A 21,954-nucleotide genomic window follows, 5' to 3' on the forward strand; every position below is an offset into this window, starting at 1 on the left:
TCACTACAGCGGTGAGGACTTTGAATGTACCCATTCAGAAACCGCACTCCTGCTGTTATTTCAGTTTCATGTCAACTTTTTATTATCTAGATAGCTAGCTAGGTAGCCAACTAGAAATAACATATCTTTGTCCACTTATCTATGTCAACAACGTATAGTGCCAAGAAAGTATGTACGTGTGCGAGAATCCAAGAACGTCCACGGAAAAGGATGTGAAAAGGATGGAAAAATGTGGTTCGTAGACACTTCCTTTTGCGGACTTGTCGCTCCCATGCCTGAATCTCCGTTCCATCCTTCTCCGGGATGGTAACCACATTTGCTACCGTTAGCATGACCACACTTGGCTTGACTGGTGCACTGCGGCATTAGCCAAAGCCAACTGTCCACCAAAACTGTCTGGCCCATTGACTGACTGGGTCACTCACTGTGAGCCTTGATAAGAGTCCAACGGAGTCTGGTATTAATGTCTGACCCAGATTTGTTTTTTTTAAAAGTCATTCTCATGATGTGTAACATGTTTGTAAATTGTACAACTACGATACAGTGGCTTACGAACTTAATTGGTTCTCAGACAGAGTGTGTAAGGCGAAAAGTGTGTATCCCAAAATGTAATTTCCCATAGGAAACCATTAAAATGAGAATAAGCCGTTCTCAGGTCCCCATAAAACATCATTTTCTACTTTCTAATTTTCTAAGCCTTAAAACTACACAAAATATACCTCATTTTATGTAGAACAGCGGATGGATTGCTTCTTATCCAAGAGGCTTCGTCAGCAAACTAATTTTTTTGCTGGTAGCTTTGGCACTATATATATATCCCTACTGTCCAGAGGTGGTGGTGCCAGACTCTGCTATGATAGGTCCTTGCTCTAAGGTTGGGAGGAGCAGAAAACTATTCCCTGAGGTTACACTGATTACCATACTTCAATTGTCCGAAACTATTACTTCTATTCCTGCCTGATAATGGGGTCTACGACTGGCCTGATTGCCCCATTTCCTCTGGTATCACCTCATCAGCATAACTAAGCCTATTTTACCGAAGAAGTCTGTTGTAGGAACAATCCAATTTGAACCTGACCGCTTCAATTTGGACGGCTAGAATTGATATGGGAGGACTTCTTTAATGGATTGCAAACATTTATGCTTTCCTCTTCAGAACTATTTGAATCATATTCATAACTGGATGAGTCACAAGAAAGCATCTTCTCCCAATCTAAAGCCATTGTTTTGATTCTGGAGCAAGGCAGTTTGTGTAGGCGTGATGTCACGAACAAGGGGGCGGGACTTTCTGAACCTGGCCAGTTCCGAGCTCATTTTGTGGCAGTTTTGGGACACTTGAAGTCAGTTTTATTGGTGTTTTGCATTTGACTAAAAATATCAGCCTCCGTGTTTTGGGTATTTTAGATGCTATGAAATGTTTTTCTGATGTCAGTCGGGAAACAAAAAAAATTGTGTCGGTTGTCCTTTAAGTATTGACAAAAAGCTCTTGTTTGCAAACACTGCCGGGTCCAAATGTGAACGTAGCTCCCATGAATGCAACTTTTCTAAGTGGGTTCCTTTTAGCCTCCCAACACGCAAACAACCAACGCACAAATATGAATATGTCGCCTTCCCCTTCCGCAGAGAAAAGCATCTTACAACACTTGACATAAACCAAATCCATGTATGCACACAAATCAACGTGTCAACGTGTGCATGCAAACAGCCCTCTGTGTGGCTGCCCACAGAGGTCTTTTTCGAGCCTGGCTAGCAGCACAACTAGACTGACCGCTGGTGTGCAATGTGCCATCTGTCGCCAATAATTACCCCTTATCCTTGTCCTCTTCGGTAGCTTGCCAATAGGACACATGCTGAAGTCTTGTCACCCTTTAAAGGACGACCGACATCGTTTTTTTTTGTTTGCTAACTGACATCAGAAAAACGTTTTATAGCATCTAAAACACCCAAAACACGCAGGCTGATATTTTGAGTCAAATGCAAAACAACAATAAAAATGACTTAAAGCAGAGGTGTCAAACATACGGCCGCGGGCCGGAACCGGCCCTCAAGGAGGTTTGATCCGGGCCGCAGGATAATTTAAAAGTGGGAAAAATGCACGAACGACACAGAATTCATATTTTTTTTAATGGTGTGCAATTCAAGGATTGTCCACTAGGGGCAGACTGGTGCTTTTTCAACCGCGGTTTCAACACCCTCATTAGCCAAAATGTCATGATCCAAACGGAGAAAAGTAGATAAGGAGTGTAGCATTTTCAATGAAAAAAATTTTTAAAGAGATGCGTGGGAAACCTTTGTGCTTGGTGTGTTTTTAACAAGTTTCGGCATTTTGGTTATTTATAGAAGAGGATGCACAAAACCAGGTTAGATGGAGGACATTGATTCGCTGTGGCGATCCCTGAAGGGAAAAGCCGAAAGTATAAGAAGAACATAGCATATATGGTATCATTTTAACGGTCCGACCCACTTGACATCTACTGAGGCCATATACAGTAAAGTCTCGTTATATCGATATTCAAGGGAGTCCGAAAAAATATCGATATAACCGGGACTATCGATATATCCGACCCTGTTTGCATGTAATTTTCTCCGTGCGTGCATAGAAATAGTATCAATATAACCGGGACTATCGATATATCCGATATCGATATAACGAGACTTTACTGTATGACTTAGTGTCCCAAAACTGCCACAAAAAACACTCAGAAATGGTGAGATTCAGAAAGTCCCGCCCCCTTGTTTGTGACGTCACTATTGGTCACACACTGCCTTGCTCCAGAATCAAAACAATGACTTCAGAGAGTTCAGATTTTGAAAAAAAAGATGCTTTCTTTTTCCTTATCCAGTTATGAATATGATTCAAATAGTTCCGAAGAGGAAAGCATAAATGTTTGCAATCCATTAAAGAAGTCCTTCCGTGTCAATTCGAGCCGTCTGGACTCCAATGTAGCGTCCCAGAAAATGCACAAGATGGCGCACAAGCTCCGTTGAAAATGGGCTGATTTGTCCGCTGGGAATTTGTGTCAACTTACACCTTCTTTATGCGTGTTACCGCAATTGGCTGCGCCACACAACGATTCACCATCGTGTTATTTATGTAGTTTTCCTTCTAATTTTGCCATCAACACGGTGTTTTCAGACGAAAAAAAAGTACCCAAAATGCATTGTGTGCCGCTTTCTCAGTCAGGGGCGTTCCCTCCGTGACGTCACGTCAGGCATCGTCACCAACTCGAAAACAAGACTTCCTGAATATTCACTGCGTGTCTTAAAATGTAAAATATAGCTATATGCGGTGGAATCTTTGTAAAATGCGCTCGGTAAACGTCATTGGAAGTCATTTTACAAATTATGGACGCAACTTGTCCGGAGGTGTCGGTCGTCCTTTAAGCGTCTCTTCGTTCTTAGCTTGCACAAGACCGCCTTATGCAACCCCGACCACACAATTCCAAATAGAAGATTGGAAAGTGCAGTTCGGTATCAAAAGAGAAGAAATGACCTGTTATTATGTTGTGGAAGGAAAACGACATAAATAACGCCATGGTGAATCGTTGTGTGTCGCAGTCAATTGCGGTAACACGCATAAAGAAGGTGGAAGTTGACACAAATTGCCAGCGGACAAATCAGCCTATTTCCAACGGAGCTTGTGCGCCATCTTGTGCATTTTATGGGACGCTACATTGGAGTCCAAACGGCTCGAATTGATACGGAAGGACTTCTTTAATCGATTGCAAACATGTATGCTTTCCTCTTCAGAACTATTTGAATCATATTCATAACTGGATGATGAACAAGAAAGCATCTATAATGTAGCTAGCATGCTTTCTATCTATTTGAGTTACTTCCAGGTTGAGTGAATGCTGGCGCGTGTGGCTGCCGCTGCTCACCCACAGAAAAACATAGCCTGTGACTGTAAAGTGACCTTGAGAGTTTTGAAAGGCGCTTATAAATGAAATGTAAGCATCTTCTCTGAATCTGAATTCTCTTGAAGCCATTGTTTTGATTCTGGAGCAAGGCAGTTTGTGAAGGAGTATCCTGGCGTGACGTCACGAACAAGGGGGCGGGACCTTCTGAAACTCGTCCTTTCCGGGGTCATTTTGAAGTAGTTTTGGGACATGATGTCATTTTTATTGGTGTTTTGCATTTGACTAAAAATATCAGCCTGCGTGCTTTGGGTGTTTTAGATGCCATAAAACGTTTTTCTGATGTCAGGAAACAAAACAATGGTGTCGGTTGTCCTTTAACTGCCGGTGGTGTCGTTCCCTTGTTTTCTTTTAAATCTCCCACCTGAGTGAGACGGCCACACAAATACATTTCGACTTGAATGAAGCCCAAAAAAAGTGTGATTTTTATCTTTTTTTAATTGGGCATATCCTTTTAAAAGTTCTGGGTGAGCCTTACATCACCAGCCTCTTGTTTCCAGGCATGCGGTCATGACGCCGGGTATAACCATGTCGCTTTGAGCTTGAAAGGCTTTTTAAAGAGGCGGCGACAGAGGGATAGTTGATATGTACGTGCATATTTCCACGTCTGGCGTGTGTGATCCAACATGCTAGCGCTCGAATCGACCGCACGGCAGACACTGACAAGCGCAGTCGGCAATTATATGGGTGACTCTCATCTCCTCCTTCCAACCAATCCTGTGAATTCATACTCCCTTTGCTGACTCAATTGTTGCTGCTTAATGGTCGGGTTACGAAAGGTCTTTAAAGGACAAGCGACGCCTCCGGACAAGTTGTGTCCATAATTTGTAAAATCACTTCAAATGACTTCTACTGAGCGTATTTTACAAAGATTCCACGGCATATAGCTATATTTTACGTTTTAAGACTCACGCTGAATATTTATAAAGTCTTGTTTTTGAGTTGTTGACGATTCCTGACGTGACGTCACGGAGGGAACGCCCCTGACAGAGAAAGTGACACGATACATTTTGGGTACTTTGTTTGATCTGAAAACAACGTGTTGATGGCAAAATTAGAAGGAAAACATAAATAACAAGACTGCGATTTGATACTAGTTGACACAAATTCCCAGCAGACAAATCAGCCCATTTCCAACGGAGCTTGGGCGCCATCTTGTGCATTTTTTGGGTGCTACATTTCTGTCCATATGCCTCAAAATGACACGGAAGGACTTCTTTAATCAATTGCAAACATTTATGCTTTCCTCTTCAGAACTATTTGAATCATATTCATAATTGGATGAGTAACAAGAAAGCATCTTCTCCGAATCTGAAGCCATTGTTTTGATTCTCGAGCAAGGCGAAGAAGACGTCCTGGCGTGACGTCACGAACAAGGAGGCGGGACCTTCTGGAACTCGCAATTTCCGGGGTCATTTTGAAGTAGTTTTGGGACACTTGAAGTCATTTTTATTGGTGTTTTTCATTTGACTAAAAAATATCATCCTGCATGTTTTGGGTATTTTAGATGCTATAAAACGTTTTTCTGATGGCAGTTAGGAAACAAAAAAAATGGTGTCGGTTGTCCTTTAAGAGACTGGATGGGCTGATCACAAAAAATAGTGTTTGTAAGTAGCATGTAACAATGCTATAGTTAGCATAAAGTGTAATCTGGCATTAATCAGTGTCTGAAATAATGTGCAACTTTTACGTCGGGCGTACAATTTAGGAAACATCTCCGCCCGGATGGCTGACAACTTCTTCAAGAATAAATAAATAAAATAAAACGAAAAAAATTATTTTCAAATCAAACGTTTGCTTTATTCAATAAAAAAAATTGCCAAACGACCGTTCGCGGCAGCCAATCAGAAGCCTGTTTCGTGCTTCGGACTATACCGCGACTGTAAAGTGTACTTGAGAGTTTTGAAAGGCGCTTAGAAAGAGGAGTCCACGTGGCTTGTAGCGGTTTGCTTGTAGCTTTTGCTTTATTGAATAAAACAAACGTTTGATTTGAAAAAACTCTTTTGGAACGTTTTGAAAGTTGTACATCCCGGGCTTCCGGGCAGACGTTATTTCAAACACTGCTTTTTGTCACGAGTTTCAGACACTGCATTAATATAAAGGATTTGTTAGACCACAGGTGTCAAAGTCAAGGCCCGCGGGCCAAATCCGGCCCGCCACATCATTTTTTTCGGCCCGCGAAAGCAAATCAAACTTGTTAAATTCCATGATGATTGCTAAAATCTGAGGCAAAATGTCATATTTTTGGATGTCAACCACAATAAAAGTCAATATTCTTGACTTCAGATTTGAAAACGAGTTATTCATTAATTTGTTGTGTGCTCTATATGTAATATTTGAAGGGATTTAAACATTCTAATGGCTTCCCCAAATTCATAACGGCCGTCGAGAGGAAACCATAACTACAACGTGGCCCGCGGCAAAAAATGACTTTGACACCGCTGTGTTAGACGTATGGGAAATGGGCTACGCATGTTCCTTTTTTTGGTGGCGACTTGCCTACAGGAGTTATTATCACGATTGCAGCCATAAGAGTCATATGACTATAGCGTCCAAAAGAGTTTGTCTACGTCTGATTTAGTAACAGTCACGAGCATCTCCTACTTTAGTTAGCCCAATATTTACATTTGCATCACTGGTCTGGTGGTGCAGGTAACCACCTGGTCCTATGAAGTAGTGCATATACTTGTGTCAGTCCTGGTTGTTCTGACTCACTGAATTCATAAAGGGTTGCACCTGCTTTGTGGTTACACTGGTTGATGTCGGTGGTCAGTTTTGGCGTGAGTGTGTGTGACAAAATGACATTTTCCAGGCCCTTGCTGCCTCGTGAAACTTTATATATCTCCTGACAGTCTTTTAAAACACTTGACAGTGACAGTTTTAGCTAACCAAGCGCATACATTCACACACGTTGGTCATAGCCTTCCAAAATATGAGTTGGAAAATAGATGAATGCAGTGTCTGAAATTCATGACAAAAAAGTTAGCGGATACCCAGGGAGACAACTCTTGCCCGGCCATAAAGTTGCCTGCCCCATTTTTCACAACTTGAAACACAATAAGACGACTAATAAAAAAAAAACAACATTGTTGCAAAGTATAAAGGATTTTTTGAAATTGCACAATGCAAAGTTTGCGTTGCGTTGTCTGCTAAAAGCCACGTGGTCTCCTCTTTCTAAGCGCCTTTCAAAACCTTCAAGTACACTTTATAGTCACGGTATAGTCCGAAGCACGAAACAGGTCTCTGATTCGCTGCCGTGCCGAGTATGCAAATTGCCAATCGTTTGGCAGTATGCAAATTAACCAATCATTTGGCAATTTGCATACTCGGCTCGCCAGCCAATCAGAAGCCTGTTTTGTGCTTCGGACTATACCGTGACTGTAAAGTGTACTTGAGAGTTTTGAAAGGCGCTTAGAAAAAGGAGTCCACGTGGTTTGCAGCGCTTTGCTTGTAGCTTTTGCTTTATTGAATAAAACAAACGTTTGATTTGAAAAAAAATATTTTATTTTTTTCTTGAAGAAGTTGTCGGCCACTCGGGCTGAGACGTTTTGAAAGTTGTACGCCCCAGGCCTCCGGGCAGACGTTATTTCAGACACTGATGAATGGAAGAAATATTGGTTAGTGTGCGTTTGAGTATAAATTGTGGATCATGATGTTCAGTAAACCCCCCCCCCCCCCTTCTGACTTCAAGATTGATGTAGCGGCATCCTCTTAGTAAGGGCACATTTTATATCCCACGCAGATGTCCCAGACGTCCCGCTATAGACATAAGTACCATGTATGACCAAACCAAAAATGCATGACAGGAAACATTCAGAGAAAAAATATATTTTAGGTCATCCACAAATACAGATGAATCCCAAAGTTTGTTTGTATCATATGAAGGATGACTGAAAGTAGTAGCATGTGTTTGTATGACTAGTCTTGTGAGGACCACTAACATTTTATACCATACGTGTGAGGACATTTTTCACAAATGAGGACCTTTTGGCCGGTCCTCACAAGTTTTTCATTCTAAAGGCTTCTAGAGGGTCTATATATGCATCTGTTAAAGTTTCAGAGAGGTCCTCACAAATTCACCCAAAATGATTTTTTTGGTGTGTATTTTCATTTCACTTGGATACACACACTTTTTACTCACTGCGTGTATGTGTTCATGTGTGTGTGCGTGGTTAATGAGAGGAAAAATATCATACCACAAAAAGTAAAACGATATTTTAACCAAATTCACCACAGGGGTGAGGACTTTGAATGTACCCATTCAGAAACCTCACTCCTGCTGTTAATTCAGTTTCAAGTCCACTTTTTATTGTTTTGTTTTTAAAGAAGTTGAAGTGGGAAAATGGGGTGACATTTAGTGTTCAAATGTAACACTAGTTCTTCTCTAAACTTATCGGCAACGGTGGTCCTCACTCCTTTATCTGGAGTTAACCGGACCTCACAAAAGCACTGAAACAGGAATGTGTGTGTGTGTGAGTTTGTATGACAGTGTTGTGAGGACCACTAACATTTTATACCATACGTAGTCCACTTTTTATTACTTTGTTTTTCAAGAAGTTGAAGTGCTAAATGGGGTGACATTTAGTCTTCAAATGTAACACTAGTTCTCTAAACGGTTATCCGGACCTCACAAAACTGTTGAAACAGGAATGTGTGTGTGTTTGTGTGTGTGTTTTCGATTGTGTCTATACTTAGCAGTATATTCTCGAAAACATTAACAGATTGCGTAGTGTTAGTAGTAGTAGTTGTTGTTGCTCAATTCTTTTTGCACTGTTTCCACGTTTTCATTCCAATGCATTGACCCGTCGCTGTTGTCTTTCAGGAAACTGTGGGACTCTAAACTAGCCGATCCATCGTCCAGGTAGACTCAGTTGTTCAAGAAATACAACATTCACACATGCCTGCATTTTACCTCCAAAATTCATTGTCAGATTGAAGACTCAGATCACCAAGAAGGCCTATTGGGTGGAGAAGGTGCAGTGTCAGGGAATGGAAGTCTCCTTGTCCCAGTGCCAGGCCCAACTATCCCTCCGCAGGAGGGATGGTCCATGCGCGGGGGGCATGCACGCTGTTGTCCGATGTGTCCCTGGATCGCAATTTGTGCGCAATGGCCGAAGACAAACAACACACACCCTATCGGTCAGTTTGAGGCTCTTTTATTTATTATTATTAAATCATTATTATCATATTAAGGGTTGACATTTCTGCGTAAGCTCTCAGTCGTGCAGCAATGGTCCATCGATGAAAAGGTTTCTTCTGCCGTCATCTGTACTTCTTTGATGATGTGGGACGTTTCGCTTCTTATCCGAGAAGCTTCGTCAGCAAACTAAAGATAGGATAGAAAACAGTGAAATTTGGACTCGTTTCAACTTTATTGATAAGTTCAAAGGCAGAGTGTAGACTGCAAGGTTAAAATATCCCATCAATCAGGCTCCACAAATAACCCGTAAGATGTACAAACCAAAGCTCCTTGAGACATTTTATGCAAAAAGATATCCATTCCATCAAGCCATCAACGACCATCACTAAGGTAAATAAAACGACTTTATTATACAGTACCGTTTATTTATTTAATTACAATACCATAGCACATTTATTATACATAAAATAAGGTATATTGTGTGTAGTTTTAAGCATTATTTAGTTGAAAATTATGTTTTATGGGGACCTGGGGAACGGATTATTCTCATTTTAATGGTTTCCTATGGGAAATTAATGTTTGGAATACACACTTTTAACCTTACACACCCTTTCTGTGAACCAATTAAGTTCGTAGGCCAAGGTATCACTGTATTTTGTTCTTGAGAGATTTGAAAGGCGCTTATAAATGAAATGTATTGTTATTATTATTCTCTTTTTCCTACCAGAGCAACGTCCGTCTGAAGGCGGGGCCCCGCCTTGGGGAGGGTCGCGTGGAGGTTCTGAAAGAGGGCAAGTGGGGCACCGTGGCAGACCACCTGTGGGACATCACCGACGCGAGCGTTGTCTGCAGAGAGCTCGGCTTCGGAGCAGCTAAAGAAGCCCTGACAAATGCTCAGCTGGGAGAGGGTGAGATGAGACAAACCTGCATCCATGTACATATATAATAATAATAATAATAATAATAATAATAATAATAATAATACATTTGATTTATAAGCGCCTTTCAATCCGGAAGTAACTCAAATAACATTGAAAGCTAGCTAGCTAGCTAATGGCATGCTAGATAGTTAGCTAATAGCTAGCTAGCTAACTAGATAGCTAATATGTATCCTGACTCAAATAGCTAATAGATAGCTTGATAGCTAATGTTTCCTGGCCCGTCCAGTTGCAAATGGCTGAAGAGTTGCTCACTTGCCCAGATAATGTCAATCACAAGAGACATCTGTTGCCATGGTAATTATTTATAAGCTCCCTTCAAAACTCTCAAGGTCACTTTACAGTCACAGTATCGGTTATTCTGTGGGTGAGCAGCGGCAGCCACACGCCAGTGTTTACTCAATCCGGAAGTGACTCAAATAACATTGAAAGCTAGCTATCTAGCTAATAAAATGCTAGATAGTTAGCTAATAGATAGTGAATATGTTTCCTGACTCAAATAATTATAATAAATATACATTTTATTGATCCGCTATCTATCTATTAGCTATGTAGCTAGCTATGAGCAATATAGCTAGCTAGCTAGCTATTTGAGTGATTCCCGGTTGAACGGGGTCACCGTTGCTGGCTGCCTAGCTAGCTATCTATTAGCTGTCTAACTAGCTAGCTAGGTAGCTAGCTATTAGTTATCTATTAGCTAGCTAACTTGATCTATTTGAGTTATTCCCGGTTGAGTGAACGCTGGTGCATGTGGCTGCCGCTGCTCACGCGCAGAAAAACTGATCCCGTGACTGTAAAGTGACCTTGAGAGTTTTGAAAGGCACTTATAAATACAATGTATTATTATTATTATTATTCAAAGTATTCCAAATGGACGTCTGCTTGCGTCTGAGAAGCTAATGGTTAGCCGTTGTTTGATGGCCCATGCATGACACATTCTCTCAGTACTGCTTCCATTGTGGCTTTGGAAACACTCCCAATCCACTTGTCTCACAAAAGCATGTTTTCCAAACGTCACTTAGACAAGAAATTAAGATCATAATTAAAATCATATCCCGCCATTATCTTTCTGCCCAAATGACAACATCCAGACGCGTGATCACACACAAATGGGTGGCTCCATTTTTGTCACTCCACTTGCAAGTAATGATGGAAACGTTTGTAAACGGTTGTTAAAGGAGTTGCTGTTGCAGTCACTGTTGTGGGTTGAACTGTTTCTAGACAAAGTTCATAATAATAATAATAATAATAATAATAATAATAATAATAATAATAATAATAATAATAATAATATCGATGAAAAGGTTTCTTCAGCCGTCATCTGTACTTCTTTGAAGGTGTCGAACTTCTCATCCAAGAGGCTTCGTCAGAAAACTAAAATTTGCTGGTAGTTTCGGCCCTATATATATATATATATAAAAAAAATAAAATATATTTTCTGTGGGTGAGCAGCGGCAGCCACACACGCCAGCGTTCACTCAACCCGGAAGTAACTCAAATAACATTGAAAGCTAGCTATCTAGCTAATAGAATGCTAGATAGTTAGCTAATAGATAGTGAATATGTTTCCTGACTCAAATAATTATAATAAATATACATTTCATTGATCAGCTATCTAATTATATATATATATATATATATATATATATCAGACTCTGCTTTGATTCCCTGCTCTCAAGTTAGAGGGAGCAGAGGACTAATCCCTGCAGCTCCATTGATTACTTCTATTGTCCTGACTGACGACTGGCCTGATTGCCCAATTTGCCCCGTGTATCACCTCATCAGCATAACTAAGCCTATATTGCCTAAGCAGTCTATTGTACAAATGATCCAAATTGAACCACTCACCCCACCATGGCGATTTACTGAAAGGTTTTGCTGTTTTATGAAAATAGCTTCTTTTACTCTCCCTTTCAAACCATCTTATTTTCTTTCGCTAAGATTTTAACCTCATTGTCGTCAAATGAGTGGTTGCTAGCTTTTAGCTGCATATGTACTGCCGATTGAGGCCCACTAGTATTATCCCTGCGATGTTGATACAGTCTTTTTTTTGAGAATTTGTTTAGTCTCCCCAATGTATCCATTTTTACAATGTATTGAATAAAGTACATTACTTTGTTTTCCAGTGTCGTATCACTTCCCCAGTGGAATTCCCATCAAGCTTTTTTTTTTTACCCCCTCCACATGAAAACATTTCAACTGCTGACCGATGCCTTAATTTTGCCATTCTAGGTTCCGGTCCCATCCACATGAACAGTGTCCAGTGCACAGGCAGGGAGCGCTCCCTAACAGAATGTCAATCCAAAGAGGTCCCCCTGTACACCATCAAGCACAAGCAGGACGCGGCGGTCCGTTGCAACGTCCCCAACACCGGCACGCAGACCGCGGTGAGACGCACACAAGGTCCACAATAGAAATCTGTGGCGGTGTTTAATGAGGAAAAAAAACCATTTTGCTCCTCAGGTGAGACTCGCTGGAGGCAGAGACAAATCCGAGGGTCGCGTGGAGGTGTTGATCGAGGTCGGAGGAGTGAAACGTTGGGGGACGGTCTGCAGCGAGAACTGGGGCATCAACGAGGCTATGGTGGTGTGCCGACAGCTTGGTTTGGGTTTCGCCTCCAGAGCTCATCAGGTGATCGACGCGATCAATACGCGTCTTCTTTTGTCTTTTGGGCTTTTTTTGTGTCACTTCTTTTCTTGGCGTTGATCCTTTGGTACCGCCTCATTTGCCTTCTGTGTCTGCGCTGTGTTATTACCGAGGCCTGAGGTAATTATAGGTCTTCTGGAAGGTCCACTTCAAGGCACTCTGAAAATAAAAGATGGAAAGTAAGGCAAAGAGAAATCGGTTGAAATTCGCAGGGAAAACAACATGGAATTAGGGCAGGGCGTGTGGAAAAGGGCAGGGTGCTTGTGCTGCTGTGGCATTTAAAGGACAACCGACAACATTTTGTTTTGGTTCCTAACTGACGTCAGAAAAACGTTTTATAGCATCTAAAATACCCAAAACACGCAGGCAGGCCGATATTTTTTAGTCAAATGCAAAACACCAATAAAAATGACTTCAAGTGTCCCAAAACTACTTCAAAATGACAAGATGCTTTCTTGTGACTCATCCAGTTATGAATATGATTCAATTAGTTCTGAAGAGGAAAGCATACATGTTTACAATCGATTAAAGAAGTCATTCCGTATCAATTCGAGCCGTCTGGACTCCAATGTAGCGCCCAGAAAATGCACAAGATGGCGCCCAAGCTCCGTTGGAAATAGGCATATTTGTCTGCTGGGAATTTGTGTCAACTAGTATCAAATAGTAGTCTTGCTGCAACACACAACCATTCACCATGGCGTTATTGATGTTTTTTTCCTTCTAATTTCGCCATCAACACGGAGTTTTCAGACCGAACAAAGTACCCAAAATGCATTGCGTGTCACTTTCTTGGTCAGGGGCGTCGTCTGAAAACACCATGTTATGTGTGTTACCACGGTAACACACATAAAGAACGTGTATGTCTACACAAATTCCCAGCGGACAAATCAGCCCATTTCCAACTGAGCTTGGGCGCCATCTTGTGCATTTTCTGGGACGCTACATCAGAGTCCAGACAACTCGAATTGATACGGAAGGACTTCTTTAATCGATTGCAAACATTTATGCTTTCCTCTTTAGAACTATTTGAATCATATTCATAACTGGATGAGGAACAAGAAAGCATCTATAATCTAACTAGCTTGCTTTCTATCTATTTGAGTTACTTCTGGGTTGAGTGAATGCTGGTGCGTGTGGCTGCCGCTGCTCACCCACAGAAAAACGTATCCTGTGACTGTAAAGTGACCTTGAGAGTTTTGAAAGGCGCTTATAAATGAAATGTATTATTATTATCTTCTACGAATCTGAACTCTCTGAAGCTATTGTTTTGATTCTGGAGCAAGTCAGTTTGTGAAGGATTATCCTGGCGTGCCGTCACGAACAAGGGGGCGGGACCTTCTGAAACTCGCCATTTTCTGGGTCATTTTGAAGTAGTTTTGGGACACTTGAAGTCATTTTTCTTGGTGTTTTGCATTTGACTAAAAATATCAGCCTGCGTGCTTTGGGTGTTTTAGATGCCATAAAACGTTTTTCTGATGTCAGTTAGGACACCAAAAAAAATGGTGTCGGTTGTCCTTTAAAAGGTGGATAAAAAACAGGAGTGTGATCCTATTTACTGATAGTTTTAATGAAAAGAGGGCTTGACGTCTGAAAGCAAAAAAAAAAAAAATGAGGCGAGCTCTCTTTCTTAGGTTTTGAAGTACAGTAAAGTCTCGTTATATCGGTATCTGTTATATCGATAGTACTGCTTATTACGATACTATTTCTATGAACGCAAGGAGAAAATTTACATGCCGCAGGATCGGATATATCGATAGTCCCGGTTATATCGATATTTTTTCCGACTCCCGAGAATATCGATATGACGAGACTTGACTGTATTCAACATGGCAACACACGTCCCCCTTTCCATGTGCTTCCAGGAAACTTGGTACTGGACGGGATCCAGTGATGCGCGCGATGTACTTCTTAGTGGAAGTCACTGTGTGGGCTCTGAGCTGTCCATCCAACAATGTCGCAAGAACACACACGTCTATTGTCCCAGAGGCGGCGAGGGCAGAGCCGCCGGAGTCACCTGTGTGGAGAGTAAGCAAAAAAAAAAGACAGTTTGTTTTTGAATACAGTGATGCCAAGGTTTACGAACGTTTTAGCTAACGAAGTTTTCGCCTTACGAACGTTAAATTAGCTCGGTAATAATCTTTGCATACAAACGTTTTTTTTCGGGAAGCACACCGAGCGCCACAATGAGTGATGTGTCGTTCGCTTTTTTTTTCGTCTATTCCCCGCATCCCCAGTCTTCGGTTAAAGCCGCACGTGATTGGTCAAGATCCGTGGTAGAGGAGGGAGGAGACACACGTAGCAGTGAAGGGGGGGGGAGGGGTTTGTGTGCTGTTGCACGCTGTGAGCACGCTATGAGCACACGACACAGGAAAGGCACACGACAGAGCTTGAAAGGTCCCTGCTCTCAGGTTGGGGGGAGCAGAGGACTAATCCCTGCGGCTCCACTGATCGTTTCTATTTTCCTGACTAACGACTGGCCTGATTGCCCAATTTGCCCCGGTAAGTCAATGGCGGTGCCAAACTCTGCTATGATTGGTCCCTGCTCTCAGGTTGGGGAAGCAGAAGACTACTCCCTGCGGCTACACTGATTACTTCTATTGTCCTGACTGATTACTTCTATTCTCCTGTCTGAGTATGGGGTCTACGACTGGCCTGATTGCCCCATTTGCTCTGGTATCACATCATCAGCATAACTAAGCCTATGTTGCCTAAGAAGTCGGTAGTAGGAATAATCCAAATTGAAGCTCACCCCACCATGGCGATTTAGTGAAGGGTTTTGCTGTTTTTTGAAAATAGCTTCTTATTATATATTTTCTGTATTTTGTAAGGCTTATTTAGTTGAAAATTAGGTTTTACGGAGACCTAGGAACGGATTATTCTCATTTTAATGGTTTGGAATACACACTTTTCAAAAGCCAAGGTTCCACTGTACTTGCTGTGCAAAGACTTGGACACCCCCCTCCCTCCTCAAAGGTGCTCCTGACCTGGTGGTGGATGCCCAGCTTCTCCAGGAGTCATCTTATCTGGAGGACAGACCTCTTCACCTGCTCAGCTGTGCCAATGAGGAGAACTGCCTGTCCTCGTCTGCTGCCAGAATGAATTGGCCTTACGGACATCGCCGACTGCTGAGGTTTTCCTCGCGGATCTTAAATAATGGCCGCGCTGATTTCCAACCTCGAGCCTCCAGGGAGAACTGGATTTGGCATCAGTGTCACAGGTACGAGCTCAAATAAGACTCCTTGTCAGTGCTTCTTAGCATAAATGCTAAGAAATGGATAGATACCTAAGTAAATAAATACATCATTAAATACATTGATAAATGGACAAATACATAAGTAAATCAATAAACAAATTCGGCTATCTATTAGCTATATAGCTATCTATCTGGCTAGCTAGCTGGCTATCTATTGGTTACCTCCTGTGACTGTAAAGTCAGAATCAGAATCAGTTATTATTATTATTATTATTATTATTATCATTTGCTAGCTAATTGCTATCTAATAGCTATCTGGCTGGCAAGCTGGCTATCTAGCTAGCTATATATTCACTATCTAGCTAGGTATCTTTTGGCTATCGACTGGCTGGCTAGCTAGCTAGTTTTCTATCTATTTGAGTTACTTCCGGGTTGAGTGAACGCTAGCGCGTGTGGCTGCCGCTGCTCACCGACAGAAAAACTGATCCTGTGACTGCAAAGTGACTTTGAGAGTTTTGAAAGGCGCTTATAAATGAAATGTATTATTATTATTATTGTCAATATTATTATTATTACTACTACTACTATAATTACTACTATTATTATTATTATTATTATTATTATTATTATTAGTTGTAGTAGTAGTAGTATTACTAGTATTACTACTACTATTTCTTATTTTTTATTTTATTTCATTTTGTTTTTATTTTTTATTTCTTATTTTTAATTTTAATTTGAAAAGCGCTTAGAAATGACATGTCTTATTATTATTATTATTATTATTATTATTATTATTATTATTATTATTAAATAAGCGAATTACTGCACTGGATTATAATGCAAAGAAAAAAAATCCCAAATGCAAGCAAATGGGAAACAGGACATCAGAGCTGATGAAACACGGAAGCAATTGTATGTTTAGCCCATAATCTTTAAAAAAAAGACATTCAATACAATTCTGGAAGAGTGCATTTTTAAATACGGGAAGAAAAAAAACCATTGTGAAGAAATCTTCTCAAAATTCAAGAATCTTGTCCGAATTCCCATGATTGTAACTCTCTTCGTGACTCCCATTTTTCAGGCACTTCCACAGCATTGAGGTCTTTACCCACTACGATTTGTTGACCCTCAATGGAACCAGAGTGGCTGAGGGTCACAAAGCCAGTTTCTGCTTAGAGGACACCTACTGCCCCGACGGTCAGTCAATTTCAGTGATACCTCGGTTTACGAAACCCTTGGCTTACAAACTTTTCGGTTTACCAACGTTACATTTATGACAATTTAACCTTGGCATACAAACTATTTTTCGGGGGACACACGGAGCTGCCTCACAAGAAAATGGCAGCCGGCTCTTTTTTGTCCTCTATTCCCCGCCCCCAGTCTTTGGTTAAAGCCACGTGATTGGTCAAGTAGTGAGAGGTGGTTTGAACATTAAAGACACATGCAGACTTCAGAGAGAGAGTGAGAAAATGGATAGAAAAGTGTGAAATTTGGACTCGTGTAGACTGCAAGGTTAAAATTCCCATCGATCCGTCTGCACAAATAACCCGCACAAGCCATCTGTACACTTGATGCAAAAAGCTATCAACCCAACTAAACAGAACACAATTGATGAAGAACTAGATAAAATTATGGCAGAGAAAGCACCTACAAGGATCATTCCTCAAGATGGTGAAAGAAGATTACGTTCCTCATCAAGTGTTTCATGCTGATGAAAGCGGCCACTCCATTCCATCAAGCCATCACAAAAGTAAATAAAACGACTATAATAATAATAATCATCATCATAATAATACATTTCATTTATAACCGCCTTTCAAAACTCTCAAGGTCACTTTACAGTTACAGGATACGTTTTTTTCTGCGGGTAAGCAGCGGCAGCCACTAGATAGCCAGCCCTATTAGCTAGCCAGATAGCTAGCCAGCTAACAGAAAGCCAGCCAGATAGCTAGATAGCTAATAGACAGTATACATAGCTACGTGTACACACAGTACAGCCATTAACGACCATCACAAAAGTCAATAAAACGACTTTGGTATACACGACTTTCGCTTCTTATCCAATAAATTTCGTCAGCAAACTAAAGTCTTACAGGTAGAGTAGGCCCTATATATATATCCCTACTGTCCCGACATGGCGGTGCCGGACTCTGCTATGATAGGTCCCTGCTCTCAGGTTGGGGGGAGCAGAGGACTACTCCCTGCAGCTCCACTGATTGTTCCTATTGTTTTGACTAACGACTGGCCTGATTGCCCCACTTCCACCGGTATCACCTCATCGGTATTGCTAATCCTATTTTGCCTCAGCAGGCTGTTATACGAACGATCCAAATTGAACCTTATACCACCGTATCGGTTTAAAGAAGGTTTTAGCTGTTTTATGAAAATCACTTCTTTTACTTTTTACTTTTACTTTAATTATAATACTATACCACATTTATTATACAGAAAATAAGGTTTATTTTGTGTAGTTTTAAGGATTATTTAATAGAAAAACGTGTTTTATTGGGACCTGGGAACGGATTATTCTAATTTGAATGGTTTTCTATGGGAAATGATTTTTTGGGATAGACACTTTCGCCTTACACACTCTGTCTGGGAACCGCTTTGACACGATCCATTTTCACGAAATCCTTTTTGGGTTCTCAAGGTCTCCAGAAGCGCTATTCCTGCTACAACATGGGACAACAAGGCATCTCAATTGGTTGCTGGGATACTTACCGCCATGACATCGACTGCCAGTGGATCGACATCACGGACGTACGACCTGGTGAATATGTCTTCCAGGTGAATCATCTTTCTTGCCAAGTATGTAGAACACACAAGGAATTTGTCGCCGGTAGAACACGCTGCACTAGTATCATCATCAGAAGAAAAATGGAGGCACTAGATAGTTCTATTTGGCTTACTGTTTAGAGAGTTTCATAGCGGAAGAAACTGTTTTAAATGTCTGCTGGATTTGGTTGCACATGGATCGGTAGCGCCTGCTTGAGGGGAGTTGCTGGAAAAGGTGGTGGGCAGGGTACGGAGGGTCCAGTGGGATTTTCCACGGTTTGGATTTATGTATGCAGTACGTTTAGTTTGGATTTGTAAATCACTGTTGTGTGTGTGTGTTCTTTTATTATAGTTCATTAAAAACAAATGAAAAACAACATGTTATTGAAAAAGTTATTTAAAAAAAACTAACATTAATAAATAAAAAAATTAAAAAATGTGCTTTTAAAATGAATAGCCGAACCAAATCATTATGTTTATTAAGAAATGTTGTGCTAAGTCTATTCTCTTTGTCTTTTCTGTAATAGCGTACAATAGCTATCTATCTAGCTGGCTAGCTAATAGCTCTCTATTGGCTTGCTAGCTAGCTTTCTATCTACAGTATTTGGGGTTGAGTGAACGCTGGCGCGAATGGCTGCCGCTGCTCACCCGCACAAAAAAAAAGTTCTTATCCCGTGACTGTCAAGTGTCCTTGAGAGTTTTGAAAAGCGCTTAGAAATTAAATGTATTATTATTATTATTATTATTATTATTATTATTATGATTACCTCCCATCTGTTTAAAATTGATTTCAATATCTAGTTCAATCTGCTATTTTATTATTTATCATTTTACTTATGGTTTTATTGTTGTGTGCTTTGTTTTTATTGTAAAGTGTCCTTGGGTGTTTTGAAATGCGCTTGAAATTAAATGTATTATTATTATTATTAATAAGCAGTACGGAAAATGTATTATTATTATTATTATTATTATTCATCTACAAAAGGTGTAATAAAACAAATTATAAAATTATAGATTTTTTTAATTACATTTTTTTTTTTCAAAATATATAGTTTTTAATATAAAAAAATACCAAAAAAAAACAAATAATTGGGAACTCACAGTCTTCCGTGATGTAAAAACTCTATGCGTCACTGTGAGTGATGATTTAATTGTCTGTCAGCAGTGCACGCGTTTGTCCTTTCTTGGAATGTCTGTGTAAGCTCTCGGTCGTACAAGAATGATCCATCGCTGACAAGGTTTCTTCAGCCGTCATCCACATATCCAGCTGGGATACGACGTAGCTTCCCTTCGAATTTGAAGAGTTTAAAACGCTCCAGAATACACATGGCTTGCTTTCAGGCATCTGGCAAATCCGCCCCAAACAGAATGCCAAATTGCATGTAAGTGTGCTCAAGGAAAGGAAAAGGCAAAAGTTAAACATCTGCAAGTGCGTGTGGGATAAAAAAAAAATAAAAATAAACGATAACCAACTATAATTGTAGCAAAGTGGCTCTGGGCTAAGCATTCAGCCATTCAGGTGCGTGTTGTTTCAGGTGTGTGTGTGTGTGTATTTAAAGCAAGTGCATTTAATGTGGCTTTATATAGAAAGCAGACCTCCTATTAGTGAGAGAGTAGAGCTTCTTGGCCAGCGATCAAACTCTCACAACTTGACAGATTTTTATTTTTTTTCATGTTGAAGTCTTGTCTTTTCCCGAAGCGTCCAATCGACTGCGCTGACCTACTCATCTGTTCTCCCGCTCTGTCATTTGTTCTATTTTGGACTGCAAGCTAAGTGGCATCGCATAGAATGAAGTTCATGGTTTCTCAGTGTTTGTATTATCAGTGTCTGAAACTCATGACAAAACGTTAGCGGACACAAGGGGCAGACAACTCTGAAAAGTTGCCTGCCAACACAATTAGACGACTAATCGCAAAAATAAAAATAAAAGATTGTTGCGAAGTATAAATGATTTTTTTTTAATTAAGGAAGTACCTACAACAAATACTCCCTTCTTTAATTTATGCTAAAGATCCCTTGCTGAAGATTTTGCTCCAGTTGTCGTCATGGTGGTGCACAATGCAATGTTTGCGTTACGTTGTCTGCTAAAAGCCACGTGGACTCCTCTTTCTAAGCGCCTTTCAAAACTCTCAAGTACACTTTACAGTCACGGTATAGTCCGCAGCACGAAACAGGCTTCTGATTGGCTGCCGTGCCGAGTATGCAAATTGCCAAACGAACGTTCGTTTGGTGAATTTACATACACCAGAAGCCTGTTTCGTGCTTCGGACTATACCGTGACTGTAAAGTGTACTTGTGAGTTTTGAAAGGCGCTTAGAAAGAGGAGTCCACGTGTCTTGTCGCGGTTTGCTTGTAGCTTTTGCTTTATTGAATAAACCAAACGTTTGATTTGAAGAAAAAAAAACGTTTTTTTTTCTTGAAGAAGTCGGCCATCCGGGCCAAGACGTTTTGAAAGTGGTACGCCCCGGGCCTCCGGGCCGACGTTATTTCAAACACTGTTGTATTTTTGTATTTGTATTTTTGTGTACTATCTGGAGTTGTGGACCAGATGTGATGAGATGAAGGCTTGGATTAAGTCATGTAAATTTTACTTTACTTTACTCACTTGTCAATTGTTATCAAATGTGTTAAACGTTATTTCAAACACTGGCATTATCAGAGATGACTTCATCAGACGTTGCAATGCGCCGTTCCGTATTGCTCGCGTGAGGCAACGAAAACGGGACTGGACATCAAACCACGTGCGGATGTAAAAGTCGAGATTTATGGCTCAGTAACTGTCCACCAAATTTCATAAGGAATGAGAGCTGAAGGGAGGGTGATCACAGATGCTTACTCAGGTTTCTTCCACCAGCTGGGTGTGGCTTTTTACCCAGAATAGCAGATATTTTTAGGCCCGTTTTTTGTAGCAATGAGTCACGTTGACCCAGCTTGATTGCCCTTTATTGCAATTAAGATTCAGTCTCTGCAGTCGAGACTTGCAATGACAACCTCTACCGACATCTTAAATCATCTCATTTGACTTTATAGAACTAAAAAAAAAAAACAAAAAAAAAGCGTGCTCAAATCATTGGATGACTAATTTTGTCTGGAACCAAATCAAAAGAATGATACTTATAATCATAATCATAATAATACATTTCATTTTAAGCGCTTTTCAAAGCTCTCAAGGACACTTGACAGTCACAGACAAGCATAGCTACTATAATAAATAAAATAAAATACAATAAATAACATACAATTACAAATAGAAACAACAGAAAGCTGAAAGCTCTGTCCTCCATCGTGCTGTGACGGGTAGGCGGGCACACAGATGTGGAGGGAGGAAGAGAACGAGAAGGAAT

At 40.6% G+C, this 21,954-nt stretch overlaps 1 protein-coding gene across 1 annotated transcript in view; it reads left to right on the plus strand.

Moving 5' to 3' along the window:
• LOC148893006 (lysyl oxidase homolog 4-like) overlaps nt 1–21,954 on the plus strand; it is a 32,479-nt gene that overhangs the window by 4,180 nt on the left and 6,345 nt on the right. Inside the window, exons 5-13 of the mRNA XM_089006040.1 lie at nt 8,740–8,778; nt 8,849–9,056; nt 9,785–9,965; nt 12,228–12,382; nt 12,459–12,626; nt 14,504–14,666; nt 15,615–15,858; nt 16,916–17,031; nt 18,485–18,621. Coding sequence (XP_088862166.1) covers nt 8,740–8,778; nt 8,849–9,056; nt 9,785–9,965; nt 12,228–12,382; nt 12,459–12,626; nt 14,504–14,666; nt 15,615–15,858; nt 16,916–17,031; nt 18,485–18,621 — 1,411 coding nt within the window. The remainder of the gene's footprint in view (nt 1–8,739; nt 8,779–8,848; nt 9,057–9,784; nt 9,966–12,227; nt 12,383–12,458; nt 12,627–14,503; nt 14,667–15,614; nt 15,859–16,915; nt 17,032–18,484; nt 18,622–21,954) is intronic.

This window comes from Hippocampus bargibanti, linkage group LG10, assembly GCF_051943395.1.
Source record: "Hippocampus bargibanti isolate YZ-2025 linkage group LG10, ASM5194339v1, whole genome shotgun sequence".
Taxonomy (NCBI): domain Eukaryota; kingdom Metazoa; phylum Chordata; class Actinopteri; order Syngnathiformes; family Syngnathidae; genus Hippocampus; species Hippocampus bargibanti.